General features: G+C 45.0%; 1 protein-coding gene across 2 annotated transcripts in view; it reads right to left on the reverse strand.

The window, feature by feature from the left end:
- The window catches only part of TEF (TEF transcription factor, PAR bZIP family member), a 50,805-nt gene extending 26,594 nt beyond the window's left edge, over positions 1–24,211 (reverse strand). Inside the window, exon 1 of one of the 2 annotated variants that reach the window (XM_073549555.1) lies at positions 24,056–24,210. In XM_073549555.1, coding sequence (XP_073405656.1) covers positions 24,056–24,146 — 91 coding nt within the window. In that variant the 5' untranslated portion in view covers positions 24,147–24,210. Of the gene's footprint in view, positions 1–24,055 lie in introns of both variants that reach the window. The other variant, XM_073549556.1, reaches the window with a different exon arrangement.
- Positions 24,212–24,584: the final 373 nt, after the last annotated feature.

Consider the following 24,584-nt stretch of genomic DNA (forward strand, 5'->3'; position numbering starts at 1 on the left):
CACACACACACACATTATATATAGATACAAAGAGACACAGTACAACAAACGTGAAAAAATACTCTGCTGTGGGCCATGCACATATATAGCCGTCTCACACAGCGTGTCCCCTCAGACATTACCTTTCTGAACCCTGCTCATATAGGTACTGTTCACATGGTCAGGTTTTAAATACATTAGATAGGACTGCTCTGATGGGTATACCTTGGCGTCTGATAGAGCGGCTTCGTATATAGTTTTTGCAAAAAAACGTATCAACTAAAAACCCTGTTTTGTTATCATCTTTTTACCAGCACTTGCCATTTATTGCTAGATGTTTTTTTACAGCAGAGTATTTTTTCACGTTTGTTGTACTGTGTTTTAGTCTCTTGGTGGTGTGAATACTGTCCTACCGACTTATTCACAATGTGCATGGCCCATGCATTTGTATTACATTATACTGTATATAGTGTGGTACAGTAAAGGGTGTTTTACTGGATGGGAGATATGTTTCTCCCAGCAGATTAATGTTTGGCCGGGTTTTTCCCTAAAGACAGGACCTGCGATGATGTCAGGGTCACGTGATCAGCCCATGTGATGTCTATCCCACTGGTGGGAGAGGTTGGGCCCTATATAATGGAGGTTGGTAATTGCCACAGAGTGTGTGTTTCTGGAAGCTACAGGAACTTGGCTGGACTCAGCCTGAAACTTGTATACAGGATCCCCATGCTGCAGGACTATAGCAGCAAGACTCGGAAGAACCCCGGGAATGGCACTTTGCGGATGCCGCGGACCTGGCAGCCGCTTAGTTAAGCCCGTTCTGTGCAAGGGGTGAGTCTGGGACCAGTGGTTCTCCAAGCTGGAGTATGTGTATGGTTTTTTCCTTATGTTCTGTTAACCTGCTGGTTACTAAGTGACATTAAAACACTGAAACTGGACTTTATGCCTGTGTGTTGCCTCGTTACTGCCACCCTGCCATTACCTACCAGAGCGAATCCCTACAATTGGTGGACTGAATGCGGGCAGAAGGAGTGAGGCCAGGCTGTTTTTATTTTTTTATTTGTACCACAGCCTATGTCCTGGGTGAAACGAGTGGCAGAGACCCAGGCGGGGAACTTTCCAGAAATGGAGGCCACGGTAAAAACGCTCATAGAGGCCATGCGACAGCAGCAGCAGGCTATGCAGCAGGCTACACAGCAGGCTATGCAGCAGCAACAGGAGGCCATGCGACAGCAGGCTATGCAGCAGCAGCAGGAAACCAATTGATACAGCATATCACGACAGCGCAGACAAAAGGAGCTGACTGGGGAATCCATGAGGTTCGTATAGCGATTCCCAAGATGGAGAAATCAGACGATGTGGAGGCGTACCTGGAGATGTTCGAAGGAGTCGCTGAGAGAGAGAAGCTACCCTGGGACCATTGGGCGGATGTCCTCGCTCCGTTTCTGACCCCAGGACCTTTGAAGGCGTATCAGGACCTACCCACAGAGCAAAGGGTGGACTACACGGTCATTAAGGGTGAGATACTGGCACGTCTTGGGGTAAATGTGTTAGTGCAGGCCCAGCGGGTACACCATTGGGAGTTTACCCCCTCCAAGCCGGCCCGGTCCCAATATTACGACCTGTTGCACCTGTTACAAAAGTGGTTGCAGCCTGAGGTGTTGTGCCCCACGGCCATGCTGGACCGCATAGTGACTGATAAATTTTGGAGGGCTTTGCCCCACTCCCTCCAGACATGGGTCGGACAGGCATCCCCTACTAATGCCATGCAGATGACAGACCTCATAGAAAGGTATGGGGCTACCAAAGAGTTACAGGGAGGGACCCCCCCGGAAGGTAACAGGAAGGTTCCCTAAGTCCCCACCCCTGGTTCGGCGAGCGGAGCCCAGGAAGGCCGCTCAGGACTTATCTGGGGAAGTAAGGAGCCCCATAATCTGCTGGCAGTGCCAGGAACCAGGTCATAGGAGAGCTGACTGCCCCCACCTGACTGAGCCTATGGACACAAATTTTGGGTACCGCCAGTCCAACTATGCCGAACCGATGTGTGCAATGGGTACCCCGAAAGGTCCTAATATGGAACATTTATGTCGGGTTGAAATCCATTTCAACCCGACATAAATGTTCCATATTAGGACCTTTCGGGGTACCCATTGCACACATCGGAACCAGGTCACCAGGCACCCCGGCTGTGGCCCTATTGGACTCAGGGAGTTTTGTAACCCTGGTACGAGCCAGCTGGATACACACCAGCGAGTATACGGGTCGGAAAATTGGGGTGTTGTGTATACATGGAGACTTAAAAGACTATCCCACTGCACTAGTGGTAATCAGCACGCCAGCGGGGAGGCGGTGCCACAAGGTGGGGGTTGTGACTAATTTACATTATGAAGTGATAATTGGAGGAGACTTTCCGCTTGTGTTCTATGCTGTGGCCGTCTGTTGTCCCACCCACTGAGCAACTGCCGACACCAGAGGCAACCAGGTTACATTCTCCAGAAGTGGGGCATGAACCTGGTGGCCCGGAGGAAGAAGTGCTGGCTGTAGGAATAACCTTCCCTTCGGTGGGGGAGAATTCTCCCAGGAAAGTATTGGCTGGAGAGGTGGAAGACTTGCCGCCGGGACCTGAGTTGTCAGACTCGAACGTATCGGGTGACAATTTTGGTACAGCGCAACTCCGAGACCTTACTTTAGCCCGGGCCAGAGAAAATGTACTGTTTGTCAATGGGGAACCCCAACAACCTGGGGCAGATACGGTGTTGCCACGCTTTGAGCTGAGCCAGGATTTGTTGTACCGAGTGGAGAAAATACGGGGGGAAATGGTAGAACAATTACTGGTACCTCAGAGGTATCGGAGGCTGGTAATGGATTTAGCGCATGTACTTGGGGGGCATTTGGGCCAAAAGAAAACCCTCGACCGAATTCTCAGCGATTTTACTGGCCAGGGGTCCATGAAGAAGTTAAACGTTACTGTAGCTCCTGTCCAGTATGCCAGGTAACCGGTCCCCAGCCTCAGTTTCGGAGCCCTTTGGTGCATTTGCCAATTATAGAGGTGCCCTTCGAGAGAGTGGCCATGGACCTGGTGGGGCCTCTCAATAAGTCGACAAGGGGACACAAACACATTCTTGTAGTTCTAGATTATGCTACCCGATATCCTGAGGCCATTCCTCTGCCCAACACATCAGCTAAGCTTATAGCAAAGGAACTCATGGGAAAGTTTTCACGGGTGGGCATTCCGCAAGATGAGGGAACCCCCTTTATGTCAAAAATTATGAAGGAACTCTGCCGGTTGTTAAATGTTAAACAGTTGCGCACATCGGTCTATCATCCCCAAACAGATGGTCTGGTAGAAAGCTTCAATAAGACGCTGAAGAGCATGTTAAAAAAAGCAGTTTCTAAAGATGAGAAGGACTGGGATCTCTTATTGCCATATTTGTTGTTTGCTGTACGGGAGGTGCCTCAGGCATCTACGGGGTTCTCGCCCTTTGAACTATTGTACGGCAGACATCCACGGGGCTTACTCGATATAGCTAAAGAGGCCTGGGAGAACCAACCTACCCCCCCCCCCCCCCCCACAAAAGTGTGATAGAACATGTTGCAAAAATGCAAGAGAGAATGGAGACAGTCCTACCCTTGGTCCGGGAACATATGGAGGCAGCACAACGGTCAGAGTCGGATCTATAACCGGGAGGCTCGGGTAAGAACCTTTAGCCCTGGGGATCGGGTGTTGGTGCTTGTGCCTACTGTAGATAGAAAATTTCTCGCAAGGTGGCAGGGACCCTACGAGGTCATGGAGAAGGTGGGGCCAGTAGACTACAAGGTACACCAGCCAGGACAGAGAAAGCCAGAGCAGGTTTACCATATTAATTTGCTTAAACCCTGGAAAGATAGAGAGCACCTTGGTGGGGATAGTCCGCTGCCAGCGTTTCAGATGGAAAAGGCTCTATTACCTCGGGGCGAGGCAGGAGAAGCCCAACCCGCGGTCAAAATTGCAGATACTTTGTCTCCTAGACAGGTTCAGGAGGTCCGGGAGTTCATTAGCCGAAATACAGATGTTTTTTCGGAGCTCCCTGGACGCACCTCCCTAATCCAACATGACATTGTCACAGAGCCACAGGCCAAGGTCCGACTAAAGCCTTATCGGGTGCCTGAGGCCCAGCGACAAGCCATCTCGGAAGAGGTAAAAGCTATGCTACAGTTAGGGGTCATAGAAGAGTCTCAAAGTGAGTGGGCCAGCCCAATAGTCCTAATACCCAAGCCTGATGGGTCTCTAAGATTCTGTAATGATTTTAGAAAACTCAATGACATTTCAAAATTTGACGCTTACCCCATGCCTCGGGTTGACGAGTTGGGCAAGCATGGTATTTTACAACTCTGGACCTCACAAAAGGTTATTGGCAGGTACCCCTAACAGAGGCGGTGAAGGAAAAAACGGCTTTTGTAACACCTGAGGGGCTGTTCCAGTATAAGGTGTTACCCTTTGGGTTGCATGGCGCACCAGCAACGTTCCAGCGGTTAATGGATATTGTGCTCCGTCCCCATCGCCGCTATGCCTCAGCCTAGCTAGACCATATCATTGTGTACAGCACCGACTGGGAAAGCCACTTAGCAAAAGTACAGGCAATGATAGACTCTCTGCGACAAGCAGGGCTAACTGCCAACCCAAAGAAGTGTTCCATAGGGTTGGAAGAAGCTCGCTACTTGGGTTATGTCATTGGGAGAGGAGTTCTCAAGCCCCAAGTTAACAAAGTAGAGGCAATCCAGAACTGGCCCCGTCCCCTCACAACAAAACAGGTAAAAGCCATTTTATGTTTGGTGGGATATTATAGGCAGTTCATTCCCAACTTTGCAACCCTGTCCGCGCCTTTAACAGATGGCTTAAAAGGGAAAAAACCTGTGATGGTCGACTGGAATGATCAGTTAGAGGAGGCCTTTACAAAGTTAAAATGGGCACTGTGTGGTACACCAGTCCTGATCACTCCAAATTTCAAAAAAGAGTTTGTTGTGCAGACTGATGCCTCTGAGATAGGGCTCAGTGCCGTGCTGTCTCAGGAAGTTAACTGGGAAGAGCATCCCATTAGTTTCCTAAGCCGGAAGCTTACCCCAGCTGAAACCCGAAACAGTATTGTGGAGAGAGAGTGCCTGGCCATCAAGTGGGCACTGGAGTCATTGCGCTACTAATTGCTGGGGAGAACATTTCGGTTGGTGACAGATCATTCCCCTCTTACGTGGATGAGTCAAGCTAAGGAGAGCAATGCCCGAGTCACCAGGTGGTTCCTGTCCCTGCAAAATTTTAGTTTAGTTTTCAGTGGAACATCACGCAGGCAGACTACAGGGGAATGCAGATGCCCTGTCCAGAGTTCACTGTATGTCATGTGTCCACCCCCTTAGGGTTGAACATATGTGGGGAGGTATGGCCGCAGGCTAGTAGAGACTCTTATGCTAATTTGTGTGTATGATGATGGATGCATGTATCTGGTGACTGACTCATTAAGACTCCCCTCCCTTTGATACGTATGTTGGTTAGGGGTTCAGAGTGAGAGTCAGCGCCAATGGGTGGCTATTCTCAAGCGACTGTGCTCCCAGTAGTCTACGCACACTAGCGTCTGACTGTGCCTCCCTGCTACGGGCACTGTCGTACCGCACCAGGTAGCTGTGACCGCCGTGCCCACCTCTAGCGCTTTCCTCCCTGTCCTGGGTGGTTAGTGGCGTCAGCCGAAGCGGCACTGTGTGCACTTCGTGAGATTAAATATATTACTACCTTTTGCTGGCACCGCAGCCGCGGCGTCAAGCGCTGATGGTCTAGAGGAGCTGTAGGACAGGGCTCTGTGACCCTAATTAGCGCTCACTCAGCCAAGCTCTGTGAGTTCAACAGGCTCTGGCGTTTGTTTCAGCAGCTCTATGGAGTAACAGAGTTCGCCTCTATTCACACTGGGTGAAGTTAACCCACGTGTAAGCAAGCGTTTAGCCACCATCTAGTTCCGCCATTACTCAGCAGCAGGTTCCATCTCTGCACGGTGGACCACAGGCTGCAAACGCACCTCATATTTCCTTTCATATTATTTGGTGCGTTCCGCAGTCCCTAACAACTTATGACCTCACCTAATTCCTGCGAAGTCCTCGATCTCCTGTAATACAAGTAAAATAAAAAAACAACAATATACCATTCCTGTCCGTTGTTGTGTCCCACGCCGTTATCCATGTTTGGGAGATGTACAGTTTTCAACCTTGACGGTGCCAAGATGTGACTGTCCCGACTCAAAACCACTGTTGTATGAGCTGCTGGGAGCGCAGCTTCAGTGACTAGCGGTGACATCACTGGGGCTGCCCTCCCAGCCGGCCTGAACTGTGTTGACCTCTGGACCGTGGGAAAATACCAGTGATGAGGTGACTGCAGTTCAAGCTTAGTGTCTTCACAGCAGATCACCGTGAAAAATTAACATCAACTTCCCCAACTATTACCCCACTTGCCACCACTACAGGGCAAGTGGGAAGAGCGAGGCTAAGTGCCAGAACTGGTGTATCTTAGAGATGCGCCTTTTCTGGTGCGGCTGAGAGCTGATGTTTTTAGCCAGGGCGAAGCCAGTATCCATGGTCCCTTCCTAGGCTATTAATATCAGCCCGCAGCTGTTTGCATAGCCTCTGCTGGTTATTAATTATAGGGGGACCCCATATTATTTTTTGGGGGTTCCCCATTTTAATAGCCAGCAAAGGCTAAGTATACAGTTGTGAGCTGATATTAATAGATATTAAACATTTGCCCCCAGTTGCCGGCTTTCCCTCTGCTGGTTACGAAAATGGCACGGGAGCCCACGCCATTTTTTTCCCCAAAAGATAATTTTTTATTAAATACATATTCAGTAAGCTACACACGCTGTAGTAATTGTATTTTTCACTGACATCTATATATCTGCCTATTGTGCTTATTTACTGTATGTAATCCATCTCTCCTATCTTGTCGGCTGCTCCTGCTGTGATTTTACACTACCGCGGCTGCTAAATTACCGAATTTTCTTCTATCTCTATGTAATATAAATACATATACACTCACTGGCCACTTTATTAGGTACACCATGCTAGTAACGGGTTGGACCCCCTTTTGCCTTCAGAACTGCCTCAATTCTTCGTGGCAGAGATTCAACAAGGTGCTGGAAGCATTCCTCAGAGATTTTGGACCATATTGACATGATGGCATCACACAGTTGGCGCAGATTTGTCGGCTGCACATCCCTGATGCGAATCTCCCGTTCCACCACATCCCAAAGATGCTCTATTGGATTGAGATCTGGTGACTGAGGAGGCCATTTGAGTACAGTGAACTCATTGTCATGTTCAAGAAACCAATCTGAGATGATTCGAGCTTTATGACATGGCGCATTATCCTGCTGAAAGTAGCCATCAGATGTTGGGTACATTGTGGTCATAAAGGGATGGACATGGTCAGCAACAATACTCAGGTAGGCTGTGGCGTTGCAACGATGCTCAATTGGTACCAAGGGGCCCAAAGAGTGCCAAGAAAAAATTCCCCACACCATGACACCACCACCACCAGCCTGAACTGTTGATACAAGGCAGGATGGATCCATGCTTTCATGTTGTTTACGCCAAATTCTGACCCTACCATCCGAATGTCGCAGCAGAAATCGAGACTCATCAGACCAGGCTACGTTTTTCCAATCTTCTACTGTCCAATTTCGATGAGCTTGTGCAAATTGTAGCCTCAGTTTCCTGTTCTTAGCTGAGAGGAGTGGTACCCGGTGTGGTCTTCTGCTGCTGTAGCCCATCTGCCTCAAAGTTCGACGCACTGTGCGTTCAGAGATGCTCTTCTGCCTACCTTGGTTGTAACGGGTGGCAATTTGAGTCACTGTTGCCTTTCTATCAGCTCGAACCAGTCTGCCCATTCTCCTCTGACCTCTGGCATCAACAAGGCATTTCCGGCCACAGAACTGCCGCTCACTGGATTTTTTTTCTTTTTCGGACCATTCTCTGTAAACCCTAGAGATGGTTGTGCGTGAAAATCCCAGTAGATCAGCAGTTTCTGAAATACTCAGACCAGCCCTTCTGGCACCAACAATCATGCCACGTTCAAAGGCACTCAAATCACCTTTCTTCCCCATACTGATGCTCGGTTTGAACTGCAGGAGATTGTCTTGACCATGTCTACATGCCTAAATGCACTGAGTTGCCGCCATGTGATTGGCTGATTAGAAATTAAGTCTTAAAACACAGTTGGACAGGTGTACCTAATAAAGTGGCCAGTGAGTGTATATGTGTGTGTCACTGACATATATATGTATTCTATGTGTATATATCTATTCTATTGTAACCTGTCAGTGTGATTTTACTGTAGCCGCATATGAATTGCCGGCTTTTCAAATGCGATCGGTGTGTAAAAATTGGACAGCACTCGCATGGACCGAGTGCTGTGTGATTTTTTTTTTTTTTTTTTTTTTTCCTCACACCCATTGACTTCTATTGCGGGATGCGATCCGAATACTGATTACAATCGCAGAATGCTGCGATTTTTTTTCCAGTGCATTCGTGATCCGATCCAGCTGGAAAAAAAACCCGCATGTGAACACATAATCATAGAATACCATTGGTCCAAATTTAATCCGATTTTTTATCAGATTGCAGTCGTCTGATTTCATCGCAAGTGGGAATGAGCCCTAAGAGCGGTATTCACACTACACACGTAGGTTCCCAGCAAACTGGAAATCGCCTTGTCTTTGGTTGCTGGACATGCATGAATTGGCCAAATTATGTGCTAAGTATCTCCTTTTTTTCTTATTACAAATAGCAGTATTGCTGTTCATATTTCATATATTACATATTTACGTTGTCTTTTATTTATATAGTGTTGGCTGCTCCTAGTTTGCACCTGTACACAGCAGTTTTCTGATTTGGAAGTGCCAGGTTTTTAGTTTGTTGTTACTAATATTAAAAACTCATGAGAACATATCGTTATAGTCATTTTGGTCAGTTTCTGGAGTTGAAACACCCATGTTTTTTTAGGAGGGTTTTGGCAAGTTTCTGGTCAAAAATCTGAACAAAGACTCAGACCCTGATTCATAAAGAACGGCGTTATTCACAAGAGTTCAATGATGGTTGGGCTGAAGTCAGAGGCACCTAAGGTCTCTTAATGAATCAGGCGCTTCTGAAAATTGGTGTGCGCCTTGCAAAAAATCATGCCGGTCAGGGACTGGAGTAAGATTTGTGGTGTAAGGCATGTCACCGTTCGTCATGAACTAGATGAGCAGACGTCACCATGCTCCATCGCACCGCAGACCCATCCATTTTTGCAGAGCACCACAAAACTGGTGTAAAAACGTCTAAAGTTGCAAAATATTTGATACAACCCACATAATGCAAAAAGTTTGATGAATTGCCTTAATGAATGGGGACGTCACACACTTACAGGTCAGAAAGTGGTAAGACATAAGAGGCTGAGATTCATGTTTTCATATTCTAGGACTTGGAGGTTAGGCCATGTTCACACGACCAGTATTTGGTGAGTATTTCACCTCAGTATTTGGAATCCAAACCCAGGAGTGGAACAATCAGAGGAAAAGTATAATAGAAACCCGTCACCACTTCTGGATTTATAACCCACTCCTGGTTTTGGCTTACAAATACTGAGGTAAAATACTGACCAAATACTGAGCATGTGAACAGGACCTATACTTTGTAAATCCAGGGTTAAATAAGTCAGAGCAGCACAACTGTGTTCTCACAAATTGTTATCAGTCGTCATTTTTTGCATAGTTTTCATTATGCAATCAGCGGCCATAAAAATGATTCTAATCAGGTAGTAGAGGTGCGGAGAATCAGAGAGGGCCATGACAGAGGCAGCAAAATGTCCACTGTCATGATCATGTTAGCAATAAATGCCTGTGTGCACTTTACGTGAATTTTCGGAGCAAAAACGCTATAAAAACCAGGTGTTGGGCTACATTCACAGGGTTTTCCTTTTCAAGACTTTTTGAAGGAGAAACTCTCCAATGAATACTCTTGATAAAAAAGAAAAAAAAAACTCACTGTGAACATAGCCTTGAGGTATGTCCACACTAAAGGCCCCATCACACTCAGCAAGATCGCCAGCGAGATCGCTGTGTGACGGGAATCAGCGACTGGCCCCACTGCTGGGTATCGCTGATCGTGCTCGATCTTCCTGGGCCATTTCTGGATCGCTGGTCTCCCGCTGGCCAGCACGCATTGCTGGTCATGATCGCTGGAGGAGCTGTCTAACGATGTCGGATCATTGGTGGGATCGCTGGGACATCGTTATGTGTAATGGGGCCTTAAGTCTTTTTGCTGAGTATTATGGAGGATAAATGCCAAGTTTGTGAGGAAGATTTTTGAGAGTTCCTACTCAGTTTCAGCTCCAAAGACTCAGTGTGACTACAGCATAAGTGTATGTGTGGCGCCCCTGAGGGTTCAGTTGCCACAGAGGTACTGCACCTCCTCCTGAGGTGTGGTGCCCCACCTTCCAGGTAAGTTGGAGGCTCCTGACCACGCTCCAACACTCGCACCCCACACAACACAGTAGTTCAGCAAAGCCACATTGCGGCTCCCTGCTTGGAGTGTAGCAGAGCACCTTTGGTGATTCCCTGCTTGGAACATGAAACGTGCTGGGAGGCGGGTGGAGTTAGAATACATAAAAGAGTGGGAAGGTTTAGAAGTTGAGGTCAGTCAGTCAGTGAGGAGTGGAGAGAGAAGATCCCTGGGAGAGAGATGGAGGAAGGAGGTGCTGCAGCAGATCTCAGTGACCTGGGTCTGCTGGCACGGGAAAGGAAAGAAGGAGAAAGACATTGAACAGAAACCTGATCTTCCATAAGAAGGAAAGACTAGTACGGAACGTAGGAGTAAAGGGAACAGAGGACGTGGGTTAGGAGAGAACCCTGCCAAGAAGTTCTAAGGCCGGGGCCCGGTCCCCGAGGTTGTATGGATGCTAATGATCCTGCAGCAGACACCGGTGGAGTAGTGGGCTGTAAATGCATTACTTCCATCTCAGACTTGGGGGCACAACAGCAACATTGATAGTGAGCCGGGACTTAGGAGCAAGGAGTCCCCGAAGCAGGCTACAGCTGTCTGCCGTAAAAGGAAAGTTCATAAGAACATTTGTCAGTAGGAACTCCAGTGTAACTCAGTACTAGGAGTACTTCACACTTAAAGGCACTATAGAGGAGATGTTCAGAAAGGCACATGTTGGCGGAGTGTTGGAAGGGAGCATCCTATCTTGCCTGGAGGTCGACTGAGTCCCTGACCCGGAGGACACAGCACGGAGGCAGGCACCTGTGTGTACTACAGACTGTGAGTAAAGTTTTGGAACTACAAGCCCTGGTGTCCTCCATTCATTCCTGCGCCAACACACCTGGTACTGCTACATCTGGGTACCAGCTTTTACACTGCCTGCGCCTCTCCTCTACCCCTACATCTACACTGCCCTGGGACTACAGCTCCACCTGTGGGGAGCTTCACCATCTTGGCTGCAACACACCACCAGTCCCAGTGGATCTGCATGCAGCGTCGGCTTATCATCTCACTTGCCGAACACCACAGGTGGAGTCACGAACTATTCATTTAATCCATCACATTCCACCATCGCAATTCCCCTTTTATTTGGGCGCCCAGGGCCACGGACCGGGAGCCACTGCTGTGACATTCCCTTCTGAGAGACCGGCCCGGTACCGCGTACCCCACAGCCCTGGGAGGGCGACCCATATGCGCACCTGATGTCTTTTTCAGGCACGTATGCTCTGTAACCTGGCTAAAGAAACGTTAAAAATAATGAATATAGGGCAGTGCAAAGTGAAAACAACTTGAGGTGCACATGGTCAGAGTTTTAGCTTTTTTGTACCACATTTAAAATGATTAAAAGCAGTTTAAAAAAGAAGTGGCCTGACTATTCTGGCCTTCACTATTTGTTATACGCAAGCAAAAACAAGATCGTGGCATAGTCACCTGAAAAATGAATGCGAAGATGCTAAAGAAGAAGTTTAAGGAAAGTCAATGGCAGCCTTTTGCTGAAGTGTCTTCTGCTTAAAAAACTAGGCAGATACGCCAGCGTCGAAGGCCATGTTCACACAGTCAGTATTTGGTGAGTTTTTTACCTCAGTATTTGTAAGCCAAAACAAGCAGTGGGTGATAAATCCAGAAGTGGTGATGGGTTTCTTTTATACTTTTCCACTGATTGTTCCGCTCCTGGTTTTGGCTTATTTACTGAGGTAAAATACTGACCAAATACTGAACGTGGCGTAAAAGACATCCTGTGTGATATCCCTTATCTGGTGCTCCAAAAACTCAGAAGAAAAAAACAAACAATGTGAACACACCCTTCGGTTACGTTCACACAAAATCCTCACCAAAAATTATGGAAAATCCTCTTTACTTTTCATATGAGTAGGGTTTTTTTAGCTTTGTTTTTTGCCTTGAAGACATTTTGGAAAACGTCTAGTGGGAAAAGAAAAGTGGCTTTATCTTTTATGAAGCGGATCCTGAAGGAAACCTCTCAAACCAGGCACCGTCCAATCAAAATGCTTAGAAAAAAACTTAAGGAAAAAAAATGCAGTTTCTGCTTAAGAAACTTGTGATTTTTAAACATTTCAAAAAATCTTAGTGTGAACAAAGTCTTATAAACGACAGCACTATCCGAGAAGTGATAACAATGTTTGGCCAATAGTGACAACCATGTAAATCATAAAACATAGGAACATACTAAGATTTTTAAAACTTCAGGGATAGCGGATTTTACTCCCCACTGTGTGATCCCAGAGTCTGTGGTAAGCTGTGCCATTCAGCTGAGCTCAGTGATTGGCTGCAGCAGTCACTTGGGAGGTCACTGCTGCATCGTGTCACCACAGAGCAGAGTAGCGGCAGCACAGAAGGCAGAGTAACAACTGAGTTTATTATTTTCATCATCACCAAGGTGATCAACATGAAAACCTAGTACTGGAAAATCCTTTTAAAGTTTAAGAAAAAGTTTCATAAATTTGCAAGAATGTAAAACATTTTAATAATTTCACAAGTGTCCATATGAATAAAAAAAAACTACTTGGTGACAGTTTTATCTCAGTGGCTAGCTGGGTGAATGAAGCCTGCGATCTTCACCACGTGATGGAATGTTCCACCATTATTTTTATTTTTTTGACTGAAGCACAAGTGCTGTAGCCAGAGGGGGCTCCGACAGTCAGACTCCAGTGATGGCTTATGCCAAAGAAAACGCATCAACTTTAAAAGGTTGGAGAATCCATGTAAAGAGGACCTGTAAATAGATACATGCCCAAACACCGAGCAGCAGTGTCTTGTCTCTGTCCTACTCCGCCTGTACACAGACATAAGGAGAGACAGGGGAGCAGGGGGAGCGGGGTAGAGAGGAAACACCGGGGGATCTGACTCGGATTAGTCATCTAAGATGCATAGGGCCCGTCCGAGTTTCCAAAATATGTTGTCTCTAAAACACCGTAATGTTTCAGAGTGAGTGAGGGCTCATACACAAGACCATGACGAAGTAACTGTGAAACGCGCGTCAGGTACCTGGTCGGTGAGTATCTCAATTATGTCCATACCATATATCTGATGTACTTTGCCACATTTTACACAGGGATTTTCTATACCCTTTCAAATGATAATATATAATTATTGCATGTACTCATTGATGTGTTAGACTCTTTCACAATATGTAAGAATGTGGGTTTTTACCATCTTGATACTTTTGTAAGGTGACCTTTAAATTACTCTTTGGAGATAGTCTCCCTACTGTTTATACCTGTGTCACCTAATAATGCTATATTTGTTACATTTTCTGGGTACCCACAATTTCATTGGACGCTCTCACCTACCAGGTTTTTCTTTTATGTGTCTCTAATTCTTGGAGGTTTTTATTACGTTGTGTGTATTTTGTATCTAATTAAATTTCTATATGTATTTTTATGAATTGTTGGTCCAAGCACATTTTTCTTTTCGGGATTATTACTCATGTCTGCACTAGTGGCAACAAGAACCCAGAATACAATACTGATTTCCTTCTTTTGAAAAAGGTCTGAATTGGGCATCAATGATCGGACTGATTTCTATGGGTAAAGAGAACCTGTCAGCAGCATGTTACTAAGTAAAGTAGCTAACATAGAGAAACTAAAAAAAAAAAAAACACATCATAAAAAAATAGCCTCACCAAAACCTTGACAAATGCAATAGCAGGATGCAGCAGGCCCCCACTGATAAAAGCTGGAGCAGCACAGGTGCAAACTAGTGATGAGAACAACCACCCACTCACCTAAATAATGGAGGGGTTGGTTGCCTAGTAAAAAAAAAATTCACACAGATAGGGCTTGCATAGGACGCTAGTCACACATGTAAGTGTGATGCAAAGTGTCTAGATAACAGCCTATTGATCCCACAACTTATGGGGACCCTTGGCGTTGGGTTGCGAGCTTATTTGTTTTGGCCAATATAGTAACCAATACCTGATATAATGTATTTATCATATGCATTATTTTTTCATCTTCTTATTGCACTTTTTATCATTTTTTGCTTTGGTTTTCTGTGTGGTGCATATATAGTGCTGGACAGCCCGCCTGCTAATACTATGGGCGTGATCAGTAGGCTGTTATCCAGACACTTTGCATCACACCTGTGTGACTAGCATTGTATGCAAGCCCTATCTGTGTGCACCCAACCCCTCCGCTATTTAGGTGAGTGGGTGGTTGTTCTCATCAGTAGCAGGCACCTGTGCTGCTCCAGCCTTTATCAGTGGGGCCCTGCTGCATCCTGCTAGTGCATTTGTCGAGGTTGTTTTTTTTATGAAAAATATTCAGGATTGAGAGTCCTCAGTAGTTGATACCTTTTAATGGCTAACTGAAAAGATGGTAATACATTGCAAGCTTTCGAGACTACTCAGGTCTCTTCATCAGGCTAGACTAATACAAAATCTGAAGTCACATATTTATGCACAATACAGCCTAGAAAAAATGCAATAGATAAGACAAGTGACGTGAAGCAGAACTATCAATATGGGAGAGGGAGAAACATAAATATAAACATTGGACCAGTTCATAGATTTTTTTTATGATGCGTTTTACTAAGTAAAGTACAGACAGTGTCAGGTTGGCGCTGTCATACTGATTAAAATGATACCTCAGGTGAAGAAATCCATCTTGTAAATTTTCTTTAGTCCTTCTTTGCAGTTTGCTTGTTATTTTGGTGCATCTTGAGGGACCTGTGTGAAGAGTCTTCAGCTTTATTCTGTCCTCTCCGCTGTGTGTGGTGACCTGTGTGAAGGGTCTTCAGCTTTATTCTGTCCTCTCCGCTGTGTGTGGTGACCTGTGTGAAGGGTCTTCAGCTTTATTCTGTCCTCTCCGCTGTGTGTGGTGACCTGTGTGAAGGGTCTTCAGCTTTATTCTGTCCTCTCCGCTGTGTGTGGTGACCTGTGTGAAGGGTCTTCAGCTTTATTCTGTCCTCTCCGCTGTGTGTGGTGACCTGTGTGAAGAGTCTTCAGCTTTATTCTGTCCTCTCCGCTGTGTGTGGTGACCTGTGTGAAGGGTCTTCAGCTTTATTCTGTCCTCTCCGCTGTGTGTGGTTTGTATGTTCTCCCCGTGTTTGCGTGGGTTTCCTCCGGGCACTCCGGTTTCCTCCCACACTCCAAAGACATACTGATAGGGAATATAGATTGTGAGCCCCACCCGGGACAGTGATGAAAATGTGTGCAAACTGTAAAGCGCTGCGGAATATGTTAGCGCTATATAAAAATAAAGATTTATTATTTCTTATTTATTATTAAGGGTCTTCAGCTTTATTCTGTCCTCTCCGCTGTGTGTGGTGACCTGTGTGAAGGGTCTTCAGCTTTATTCTGTCCTCTCCGCTGTGTGTGGTGACCTGTGTGAAGGGTCTTCAGCTTTATTCTGTCCTCTCCGCTGTGTGTGGTGACCTGTGTGAAGGGTCTTCAGCTTTATTCTGTCCTCTCCGCTGTGTGTGGTGACCTGTGTGAAGGGTCTTCAGCTTTATTCTGTCCTCTCCGCTGTGTGTGGTGACCTGTGTGAAGAGTCTTCAGCTTTATTCTGTCCTCTCCGCTGTGTGTGGTGACCTGTGTGAAGGGTCTTCAGCTTTATTCTGTCCTCTCCGCTGTGTGTGGTTTGTATGTTCTCCCCGTGTTTGCGTGGGTTTCCTCCGGGCACTCCGGTTTCCTCCCACACTCCAAAGACATACTGATAGGGAATATAGATTGTGAGCCCCACCCGGGACAGTGATGAAAATGTGTGCAAACTGTAAAGCGCTGCGGAATATGTTAGCGCTATATAAAAATAAAGATTTATTATTTCTTATTTATTATTAAGGGTCTTCAGCTTTATTCTGTCCTCTCCGCTGTGTGTGGTGACCTGTGTGAAGGGTCTTCAGCTTTATTCTGTCCTCTCCGCTGTGTGTGGTGACCTGTGTGAAGGGTCTTCAGCTTTATTCTGTCCTCTCCGCTGTGTGTGGTTTGTATGTTCTCCCCGTGTTTGCGTGGGTTTCCTCCGGGCACTCCGGTTTCCTCCCACACTCCAAAGACATACTGATAGGGAATATAGATTGTGAGCCCCACCCGGGACAGTGATGAAAATGTGTGCAATCTGTAAAGCGCTGCGGAATATGTTAGCGCTATATAAAAATAAAGATTTATTATTTCTTATTTATTATTAAGGGTCTTCAGCTTTATTCTGTCCTCTCCGCTGTGTGTGGTGACCTGTGTGAAGAGTCTTCAGCTTTATTCTGTCCTCTCCGCTGTGTGTGGTGACCTGTGTGAAGGGTCTTCAGCTTTATTCTGTCCTCTCCGCTGTGTGTGGTTTGTATGTTCTCCCCGTGTTTGCGTGGGTTTCCTCCGGGCACTCCGGTTTCCTCCCACACTCCAAAGACATACTGATAGGGAATATAGATTGTGAGCCCCACCCGGGACAGTGATGAAAATGTGTGCAAACTGTAAAGCGCTGCGGAATATGTTAGCGCTATATAAAAATAAAGATTTATTATTTCTTATTTATTATTAAGGGTCTTCAGCTTTATTCTGTCCTCTCCGCTGTGTGTGGTGACCTGTGTGAAGGGTCTTCAGCTTTATTCTGTCCTCTCCGCTGTGTGTGGTGACCTGTGTGAAGGGTCTTCAGCTTTATTCTGTCCTCTCCGCTGTGTGTGGTTTGTATGTTCTCCCCGTGTTTGCGTGGGTTTCCTCCGGGCACTCCGGTTTCCTCCCACACTCCAAAGACATACTGATAGGGAATATAGATTGTGAGCCCCACCCGGGACAGTGATGAAAATGTGTGCAAACTGTAAAGCGCTGCGGAATATGTTAGCGCTATATAAAAATAAAGATTTATTATTTCTTATTTATTATTAAGGGTCTTCAGCTTTATTCTGTCCTCTCCGCTGTGTGTGGTGACCTGTGTGAAGGGTCTTCAGCTTTATTCTGTCCTCTCCGCTGTGTGTGGTGACCTGTGTGAAGGGTCTTCAGCTTTATTCTGTCCTCTCCGCTGTGTGTGGTTTGTATGTTCTCCCCGTGTTTGCGTGGGTTTCCTCCGGGCACTCCGGTTTCCTCCCACACTCCAAAGACATACTGATAGGGAATATAGATTGTGAGCCCCACCCGGGACAGTGATGAAAATGTGTGCAAACTGTAAAGCGCTGCGGAATATGTTAGCGCTATATAAAAATAAAGATTTATTATTTCTTATTTATTATTAAGGGTCTTCAGCTTTATTCTGTCCTCTCCGCTGTGTGTGGTGACCTGTGTGAAGGGTCTTCAGCTTTATTCTGTCCTCTCCGCTGTGTGTGGTGACCTGTGTGAAGGGTCTTCAGCTTTATTCTGTCCTCTCCGCTGTGGTGTATTTTTTTTCTAATTTATGTAAAATTTCACGCTGATGCCGTTCTAGCCGCAGGCAGCACTTGCACAGATTGAGCTCTTGGAGGTCTTCAGGAAAATGGCGTCGTCAGCTGCTCATGTGTAGATTGCTCAGTGCGCCATTTTACTGAAGCCCACCATTAGATCAATCTGCACATAGACCACCCACGAATTGGACAGCTCTGATGGGAAATTTTAAATAAAATAGAAGAAAATACACCCAGATACAGCAAAGGGGACAGAACAAAGCTGAAACCCTACCCATAGTCCCACCAACACCCGGCCACGATGCACGAAGATATGAATACAAGGAAACTTCTAACAAGGATTAAAGAAAATCTACAAAACAGATTTCTTCATCTGGGGTATCATTTTAATCAGTATATCAGTATGACAGTGCCAATATGGCCCTGTCTGTACTTTACTTAGTAAAATGCTGCTGACAGGTTCTCTTTAACGAGTTTTATTGTCTTCAGAGAGTGTTTTTTTTTTTTTTTTTTTTAGAAGACCCTTTATATTTTCGGGTGATCGCCCTATAATCGTCTGGTGCACCTCTTGAATTATATACTTGGTACCTTGGATTACATGACATGCCTCTATGGCCTTGGTGACTACACAAAAATTACTCTCCGGTCATATGATTTGCCAATACTATGATGATTCCTATCAGATTGTCACGTTCTACATGAACGTAGCGAGCCCAAACTGTTCCCTTTCTGCCGCCCTGTCCCATGATTCTATGGAATTAAATAGGCTTTTGTACTAACTTGTTCGCTGGCATATATTGCAAGGAAAGAGTTAATGTACACCCGCGCTCGACTGCAGGAAGTGTGATCAGTGCATGTGATCCTAGTCAATGAAAGATTATTTTTGTTTTCTGGCTTCATTTATTATTAATGGGGAAAATCAGATTAAATATGGCTTCTTATGGTACTTTCAAGAAAAATAAGTGGGCATTATTTAAGAAAATAAATTGTCTCTGAACATACATGCAGTAGGTAACATCTACTCTACAGTTGGGAAGATATGTAGACTTTTTCTAGCTCAGTGATGAGACGAAACCACGCCTGGTGAGCCAAATACCATAGCTGCTGATCACGATCCCATTCGTGGCACCATGTCTCCCATACTTAGAGTTTTTAGAGGAAGGTGGTTTTGAATGTGAAAAGTGGAAGTGGCATGGTTGATAAGCCCCTCAGGGTGCTGGTGAGGTTTGCGAAAAGTGCTACAGCCAGTGACAATGCTGAGGGCATCGGACGTAAATGGCAGATACATGTCTTGTGAACAGGGCTGCGGAGCATAGACACCTGGGCCTGAAGCTGAAGTCCTTAAAGAGGTATACCAGTTTCTATAAATTATAACCTAACCGCTGTATAGGTGATAATTGTTAGATCCATGTCCTCCATTTGCCCCCCCATCCACAGACAGTCAGGAGAAGTTGAGTGGAGCAGCTGGTGGCACAGGCACCCTGCTGCTCTATTCAAAGCCTATAGTACTGACGAAGATAAGCGAGTACACTGCTCAGCTATCTTCATTTGTGCCATAGGCAGTGAATGGAGCAGCAGCTGCGCCACTCAACTCTTCCTGGACACAGTGTGGTGACTGGGAAGGGAAAGTACACAGATCCCCCATTCTAGTGATTGTTGAAGGTCCTAGCAGTCAGGCCCACACTGATCTGACAGTCACTATTATTAATGTGAACTGAAATACACATTTTTAGAGCTGTTGGAAATGTCCTGATACCTGTGAGTATGGCGCAGAGAGAATCTACAACCGAGTTAAAGAAGCACTCCTCCTCCCACCAAAATTGTTATCCTCTTAATATACTGCAGTCATCATATTATATGACACTGTGTACTTACTATTGCTCATTTTACCTTCTACACAGATAATTTTTTTTCTTTTCCATTAAAGGGGTTATTTGGTCCAAAGCGATAAGTCTGCAGTCACGCTGATATTACTGAGCTCTGTAATAGTCCGGATTGTCCTTCTTGTGACATCTGTAGTTATCTCACTGCACTGTCAGTACAGTAAGGGTGAATTTAGCTTTGATACCTTTCTCTTACCTGCACAGTGCATACCTTGTGTTTTTACAGATTTTTATCTGCAGGTCGCTGTTTATATACTTAATAGAATTTGTACAGTTATTTAGAGACAGAACAATGGCAGCTAATCCATTGGATTAAGTCCTTCTCCCTGAGACATGGCCATCTGTTCACCGTAGTGCAGAACAGAGCAGCTAAGTGCGCTGCGCAGACCGGTCGGCATTGCATTACCGGTAATCACAATGCCCTGCAAACACAGCTCTTTGCAGTTTACGATTTCATACCTGGAAACACTGCCGCTACTCCATAAACTAGGTCAAATATATGGAACTGGAACAACTACAAGTTGAAGGAAAATTTCTGTTATGCCAGTGACCTGGATAGGCTGGTGCTTACCAACGGCATTAGGAAACTGGCAGCGCTTGGCATCAACAGAGGATTATAAAATGGTAGAACACATTGTGAATGTTTGTCAGTGCCAGATATCCTCACACAACCCTTTTATGGTGTCAGGGCTATTATTAATATTGTTTTATAGCATTTCACTGTTGAGACATGATTACCATCACCTTTCCCATAGAAATCTGGGCATCGTCTTAGTAGCGCCATAGACCTGGTGCATATTGCTGTATTACGACTTTTACGGGGCCCAGATGTGCCTCTATATGACCCCAATTTCATACAAAGTAATACCGAGCGCACAGCCTCCATGATGCAAGTGGCTATTGCCCTCATTTAGAGTTTAATAAATCCCTAAAATGATGATTAAAGACTATACACGTCTCATGTATAGTCACCCTACCTGGTTGGCTCCGTTGGCCTCCAGCTGCTTCCTCCATTCAGAACGGCGGTCCATACCTTCTGCTTCCGAAATGGGTGCAGTGGCAACTGTAAATCTAAACCGAAGCCACTACTCCCAGTAGTGCGGGATTGGAAAGGCAGAGGAGGCATGGTTTAGACTTCCCATTGGCACTGTGGTGGCCATCTTGGAAGCAGGAGGAGAGGAATGCCGATCTGTGGAGATCAGGCAGAGGGACGCAGAGGAATACTAGGAAGGGCGACTATACATGAGAATTGTATAGTCACCTTTCAGTCCCAGGGTAGAGGGTCCCTTTAAATGTTGCAGGTACAAAAGAAAATGGCAGCTTTCACTTGAAGGGTATGGTGCATATTAGACAGGGCCTTTCAGAGCAGAACACGTGCTTATTTTCAACAGGGCAGAGCAGTGCGCTTGCACCGCAGCCATTACAGGACGGGAAGAAGAGGACGTCATCGCATGAAGAAGGGAGGTGCCGAACCGCAACACCCACCGGACCGCCCACGCTGGTGAGTATAATATAACGTGTTTTTCTTTCAGGTTACATCGGAGGTTTATCTACAGCATTACAGAATGCTGTAGATAAGCCCCCGATGTCTATGCTGGCAGCTGCAAGCCGAAAAAAAGGGTGACAGATTCCCTTTAATTGAATTAACTTAATGTGAGGGGTCTCTTTAATGAGGATCTGTCACTGGGTCAAAATGGCCATTTTTTCTGCTCATATTTTATTCCCACCGCTCAACTGAGTTGTTTCTTTTTATTAAATCCGCCATACAGTTCCATAGATATAGGCTTTTTTATTTAGCGCTGTTTTTATGGTTTTTATAATAGGGTTATAATACAGAGCAGCCTAAAGACACGCCCCAGAGGATCCTGTGAGCCATGCCCACTTATAAAGGCCATAAAAATTAGCAATAAATGAAAAGCCCATGTCTCCGAAACCGTATTGGCAGAAAAAAAAGGAAAACTCAGGAGAACAGCGGGAATAATAAGAACATAAAATGGTCACTTTTGACCTGGTGACATATCCTCTTTAACAATCATACCAATAATTAGTAAGTACATAGACCACCATCATAGAGAATACTGCTTTGTAACTTAAAGAGGAATGAAAACTTTCTGAAAACTGCAAAGCAAGAGGGAAACTCATTTACAAATGCAAGTCACACTGGGTACAGCAAAAAAGGGCAAAAACCTGCAATCTCTAACAAAAAAAACACTACCACGTTTTGTGCAGTCTCGGAGTAAGTCAAAGCTGTTGGCAGTAAATAAAAATATTCAGCGGCAAATTAACCAGATACTTCTCATAATATGTCTATTTCAACGAGTAAAACAATCACAGATGAACGAGAGAAATTGTGCACGTACAAACAAAATATAAGTCACTAACAATAACTCCACGTAAAAGAGTCATAACTTGGGAAAAACACAGACCGCGGCACGGGGGTCTATAGGCCATGGGTTATACAACCGATAGAGGAGATGAGGCTTCTACTGTCTACCAACGCCACTGGCGCAGGGTTGGACTAAAAGTTGGTCTATAAAGGTAGATTTCTGCCCACGAGTGCCAACTGATTATGGCACCTTTTGCACTTGGCACTAGAAACTGTATGGGAACAAGTGATCATTAATGCAATTATTGGATTTGTCTATGACTTCCATATTGCCCAAACTATATACACTGTGTAAGGCAATGTTCACACGTTGCACTTTTTCTACTTTTTTTTATGCAACTTTTCTCCATGTTTTACAGTACCAGCAAAGTCTATGAGATTTCAGGAATCTGATTGATGCACACAGCTTGTGTTTTTTTTTTTTTTTGTCCTCAGTATTTTGTGCAATACCTTGGGTTCTGCAGATTAGAGCATGTCACTTCTTTCAGCATTTTGTCACCCATTGAAAGCAATGAATGGGTGATGCAAAAAATGCTAAAAAAAAATCCCTGCAGGTATCAGTTTTTGCTGTTTTTTTTTTTTTTTTTTTTTTATGCTGACGAAGTAAGTAGAATTTTTTTTTTTTTTGCACTAAACTTTATCAGCATGCACAAGAGACAAATATACCATGTAAAAATTCACCAAAACACATAAAAAGCAACAAAAACTAAGCATTAGGCTAGTTTCACACTTGCTTTTTTTTGCAGCGCGTTTTTCCCGCAAAAAAACGCATTGAAAAAACGCATACAAAAGCATACAACTGCTGCGTTTTTTTCAAGCATTTTTATGAGCATGCATGAAAAAAACGCAGCGTTTTTATGCGTTTGTATGCGTTTTTAGTGCGTTTTTACCGCGTTTGTTTTTTTTTCCAACATTAGGTGGCCCCTCACACTAACCCAAACCATGATTTTACTAACCCTGACCCTAACCCTAACCCTGACCCTAACCCTTAACCAAACCATACTTAACCCTAACCCTAACCCTGACCCTAACCCTTAACCAAACCATACTTAACCCAAACCCTAACTAACCTTAACCCTAACCCTAACCCTGACCCTAACCCTTAACCAAACCATACTTAACCCTAACCCTGACCCTAACCCTTAACCAAACCATACTTAACCCTAACCCTGACCCTAACCCCAACCCTAACCCTGACCCTAACCATAACTCTAACCCAAACCCCTAAATTCCATGGTTAACAAAAAAAAACGCATGTGCAAAAAAACGCATACATGAGCATGCCAGTGCGCATGTATGCGCATCCATAGGCTATAATGGCCATTTTTAGCGCAAAACGTGCGCATACGTGCGCATGCGCTTTTTTGCAGGGCCAAAAAATGCAACATGCTGCGTCTGGAAAATACAAACGCACACCCCAAAAAAAGCAGCGCATGAAAATCGCATACGTGCGCTTACCAGCGCGCAGGTATGCGCACCCATGTTAAATATAGGGGAAAAAACGCATGCGCACGTATGCGTTTTTTTCCAGCGCAAAAAAATGCAAATGTGAAACCAGCCTAACCTGCTTTTTTTTTTTTTTTTTTTTTTGCAGCAAGCTTCTTACTGCCAAGAGAGCAGGTTTTGTCTGCGGGGAAAAAAATGCATAAAAAACGCAATATGTGAACATAGCCTAACCATCAGGATCGAGTACACATTTGGCTATAAAATCATTTATGTGCAAAGACTTGATTGACAGCTTAGCTCTAAGGACAAATCTTAAAATTCCTCCTGATCAATGCGGCTGAAATATTGCTCTGCCATGTCGCCCTTAAAAATTGCAGTTCTTATAATAACAATTTATTTGGCCATTCATGCAGATCTTTACCATTACGTATTGGTGGTGGAGTAGTGAAAAGCATAGAAACATACAGATACATTTAAATGCAAAAGTAACAAAAAAAAAAAAAAAACCACTTACCTGTGCTCTGATGTGGGAGTGTGTATTCCAAGAGGGATTTTAACATTTCTGGAATATCCAAAAATCCTTGGATGATTTCACTTTTGGACATTGTTGCCGGATAGCAGCAGTAATAGCTAGTGACCAGTCTGTGTCACTTGCCTGGGATTTCCAGGATAACAGTCTGAAGGGAGGAGAGAGCCCTTGGCTATTCCAGTCAATGATTCTCCAATAGCTGTGACTGGGCGGGAGAGGTGCGAGGCACTGAGGAGGCGGAAAGGGATCTGTTAGCTAAGAGTGAGAAAGCGCAAAGTGCGAGCACAGACGCACCCGTGTGCTGGACAAGTTCGGTGGTCAAATTTCTTGGGTTTTTTTTGCACAGAAAATTTGCTTTTTCCTGTCCAAAGAAAGTGGATGTGATTTCATGAAAACTCATCTAAATGCACTTTTTAACGCTGAATTTTTGGTGCATTTTTTTTCTCTGTATTCTTTTACTGAGAGCCTGAAAAACACATGTTAAAAAATGCAATTGTGTTTTTAAGTGCAGAAT

The sequence above is a fragment of the Dendrobates tinctorius genome, unplaced genomic scaffold, assembly GCF_039654945.1.
Source record: "Dendrobates tinctorius isolate UK_male_01 unplaced genomic scaffold, ASM3965494v1 ptg000159l, whole genome shotgun sequence".
Lineage (NCBI taxonomy): Eukaryota > Metazoa > Chordata > Amphibia > Anura > Dendrobatidae > Dendrobates > Dendrobates tinctorius.